Here is a 2,298-nt window from a genome sequence, read left to right on the forward strand (position 1 = left end):
GGAGGATTGTGAAATTCCTCCTAACGACAACACTCAACTTGGTGGTGTTGCTGAGGAAAACGGTGATCTCAGATGCACACCGGTTTCTTTGGTTAACTGAAGCGAGATCAATAATAACCATATTAATAAGTAATGCTTTTAATAGCAGCGGCAGGATACAAGCAGCAAACTGCAGACAGGTATCAGGGATAAGGTAAAAGCATTAATTATCTGCACAATGTCAATGCTTTTGAGCTGACGTGCAGAGCAAAGCTAAAAGCTCACTTTCTGAACATTATCAAGACAGACTGACAACTCTCTGCTTGCACACAAGCATTTCGGGTAAAATTCAATTTTCTGGATGTCAGAACTGAGAGGAACACACTGCTCTTTTTCATTTAACATTAATAAACAGGGTAAAGGACATAGGGGAGGGGGGCAGATTTAGAGGCTTGACTGTCCTTTTCCTTCCCTGCCTGCAAGTTGCAAAAGAACAAAAGCAAAGGAGAGTTTTCAGGACCGGAGGCGAGCGAGGCATGTGCCTTCCCCGAACCAACTCCAACCCGCTCCATTTTTCTGCGACGAGAAAGCGCACATGCACTCCAAGCTCTCTTATATAAACAGCAAGAGGGTCAGCGCCTATCTGAAATTCCCCACCGTGTCTAAAATGAATACGAGGTTGTCTTGAAACTTCATTTATCTCTCGGTGGGGTGGGAAGGAGTGAAGTTGAGGGGTTTCTCCCCTCTGCGGGTCCGGGGGGGGCTGCGGCTCATCATCCTCCGCCGCCCCATGATGCCAAGGCCGGGCACCTTGTCCCGTCGCCCCATCCCTCTCACTCCTGCACCGGACGGTCGGATGATGCTGGGGGAGCCGAGGGGACCTCGGCGCGTGTGTCCCCGCAACTGAGGCCAGTGGGATGAGCACGGGGAGGACGCGCTCCCTGCCTGTCCCGCTCCTGCAAAGCCCCACATCCCCCTCACCGAGGTGGGGATCGGGGCAGCACAGAGGGAGGAGGGACTCTGGGGACCCCGGGGGCTTCGTGGCATCCCCGTGCGCCGGGAGGGAGCCGTGAGCCTCCGGGACGCAGAGCCCCGACGGGGTGCTCCGGGCACGGGGAGGGGTCCCGGGGAGGGGTGTCCCAGTCGGCCGGGGGGTGCGGTGTCCCTCGGGGAAAGGATATGGGTTACAGACCAGCCTGAGGCACCAGCTGCGCGGGCGGGTGGTTTGCTTGAGGCAGAAGAAGGCGGTGGGTGCCAGCGCCGGGTAAGGCACCTGCTCCTCCTCCTCGGAGGCCAGGTCGGGCGGCGGGTCGCGGCCCGGGGAGCTGCCGGGGCCGGAGCCGGCATCCTCCGGCGGCTGCTCAGCGGGGCGGCGGGGCGGCGCGGCGATAGGCACCCGCACGTCGCCGCCGGCCGGGCGCGGCAGCGGCTCTCGGCTCTCGCCATCAGTCATGGTAGCGGCCAGGACCTGCGGGGCAAGGGCAGGGGGTCAGGGGCGGCGGACCCCCGGCGGCGGGGCGCACCCCGGCGCCGCTCCCACCTGGCCCCTGCGCTCCAGCCACAACAAAGACGGGCGACGGGGGTCGAGCCGCCTCCCGGGCGCAGCCGCTCCCGCCCCAGGGGAAGCTGGGTCTCCCCCTCTTCCCCCTCCCCGGGGCGCCCCCACCCACCGGCTTTTTCGTTTATTTATTTTCGGGGATGGAAAACTGATGGGGGGGGGGGGTCCTACCTTAGTTTGGCGGAGCGCGGTGTCCCCAGGAGCATAGCCGTGCCTTCCAGTTCACATGGGACCAGGCAGCAATCGGGGCGCCGGGAGGCGGCGGGTCTCCCCCCCACCCACACACACGCCGCTGCCACCCCGTAAATCCAGCCGGGTGGGGGGGCTGGGGCTCGGCGTGCGGCGCCCGCCCGCCCGCGGGGATGGAGGAGGGCTGGGGAGGAGGAGGAGGAGGAAGAGAGGAGAGGAGAGGAGAGGAGAGGAGAGGTGGCGGCGGGGGCGGGGGCCCTTCCCGAGCCGTGCCGAGCCTCTCCCGACGGTAATCCCAAGGAGCGAGCAGGCAGCTCCGCAGCCGCTTTGCAAAGCTTCGCCCGTGCTTAACAGGAAACTTCGGATTTACCGGGGGAGGAGGGAGAGGAGAGGGGAGGAGAGAAGCGGAGGCGGAGGGGGCTGGGAGCCCGGCGGGGCAGGGCGGGGGCGGGCAGCCGGGAGGAGCCGGGGCAGCCCCGGGGGGTCGGGGGCGGGGGGGGGCCGCCCGCACGGCCCCCACCCCCGGCCACGCTGTCCTCTCCCTGCCTTTGTTCAGGCTCCGGGCGATGCGT

The 2,298-nt window shown here is 64.7% G+C and overlaps 1 protein-coding gene across 1 annotated transcript; it reads right to left on the reverse strand.

Annotated features, from left to right (window-relative positions):
* Positions 1–373: 373 nt before the first annotated feature.
* LOC148052050 (uncharacterized) lies at positions 374–1,948 on the reverse strand. Its single transcript, XM_087734783.1, has 2 exons — positions 1,709–1,948; positions 374–1,447 (listed from the first exon to the last, which is right to left on the reverse strand). Exon 2 carries the CDS (start codon positions 1,430–1,432, stop codon positions 374–376), a length of 1,059 nt encoding a protein of 352 aa, XP_087590909.1. The 5' UTR covers positions 1,433–1,447; positions 1,709–1,948.
* Between the last annotated feature and the right edge of the window lie 350 nt (positions 1,949–2,298).

This window comes from Nipponia nippon, unplaced genomic scaffold, assembly GCF_047370975.1.
Source record: "Nipponia nippon isolate SJK-2023a ecotype South Korea unplaced genomic scaffold, ASM4737097v1 scaffold_5, whole genome shotgun sequence".
NCBI classification, from domain to species: domain Eukaryota; kingdom Metazoa; phylum Chordata; class Aves; order Pelecaniformes; family Threskiornithidae; genus Nipponia; species Nipponia nippon.

Coding starts and splice junctions, on each gene's coding strand:
- LOC148052050 (XM_087734783.1), bottom strand. CDS start 1,432: ATGACTGATGGCGAGAGCCGAGAGCCGCTGCCGCGCCCGGCCGGCGGC.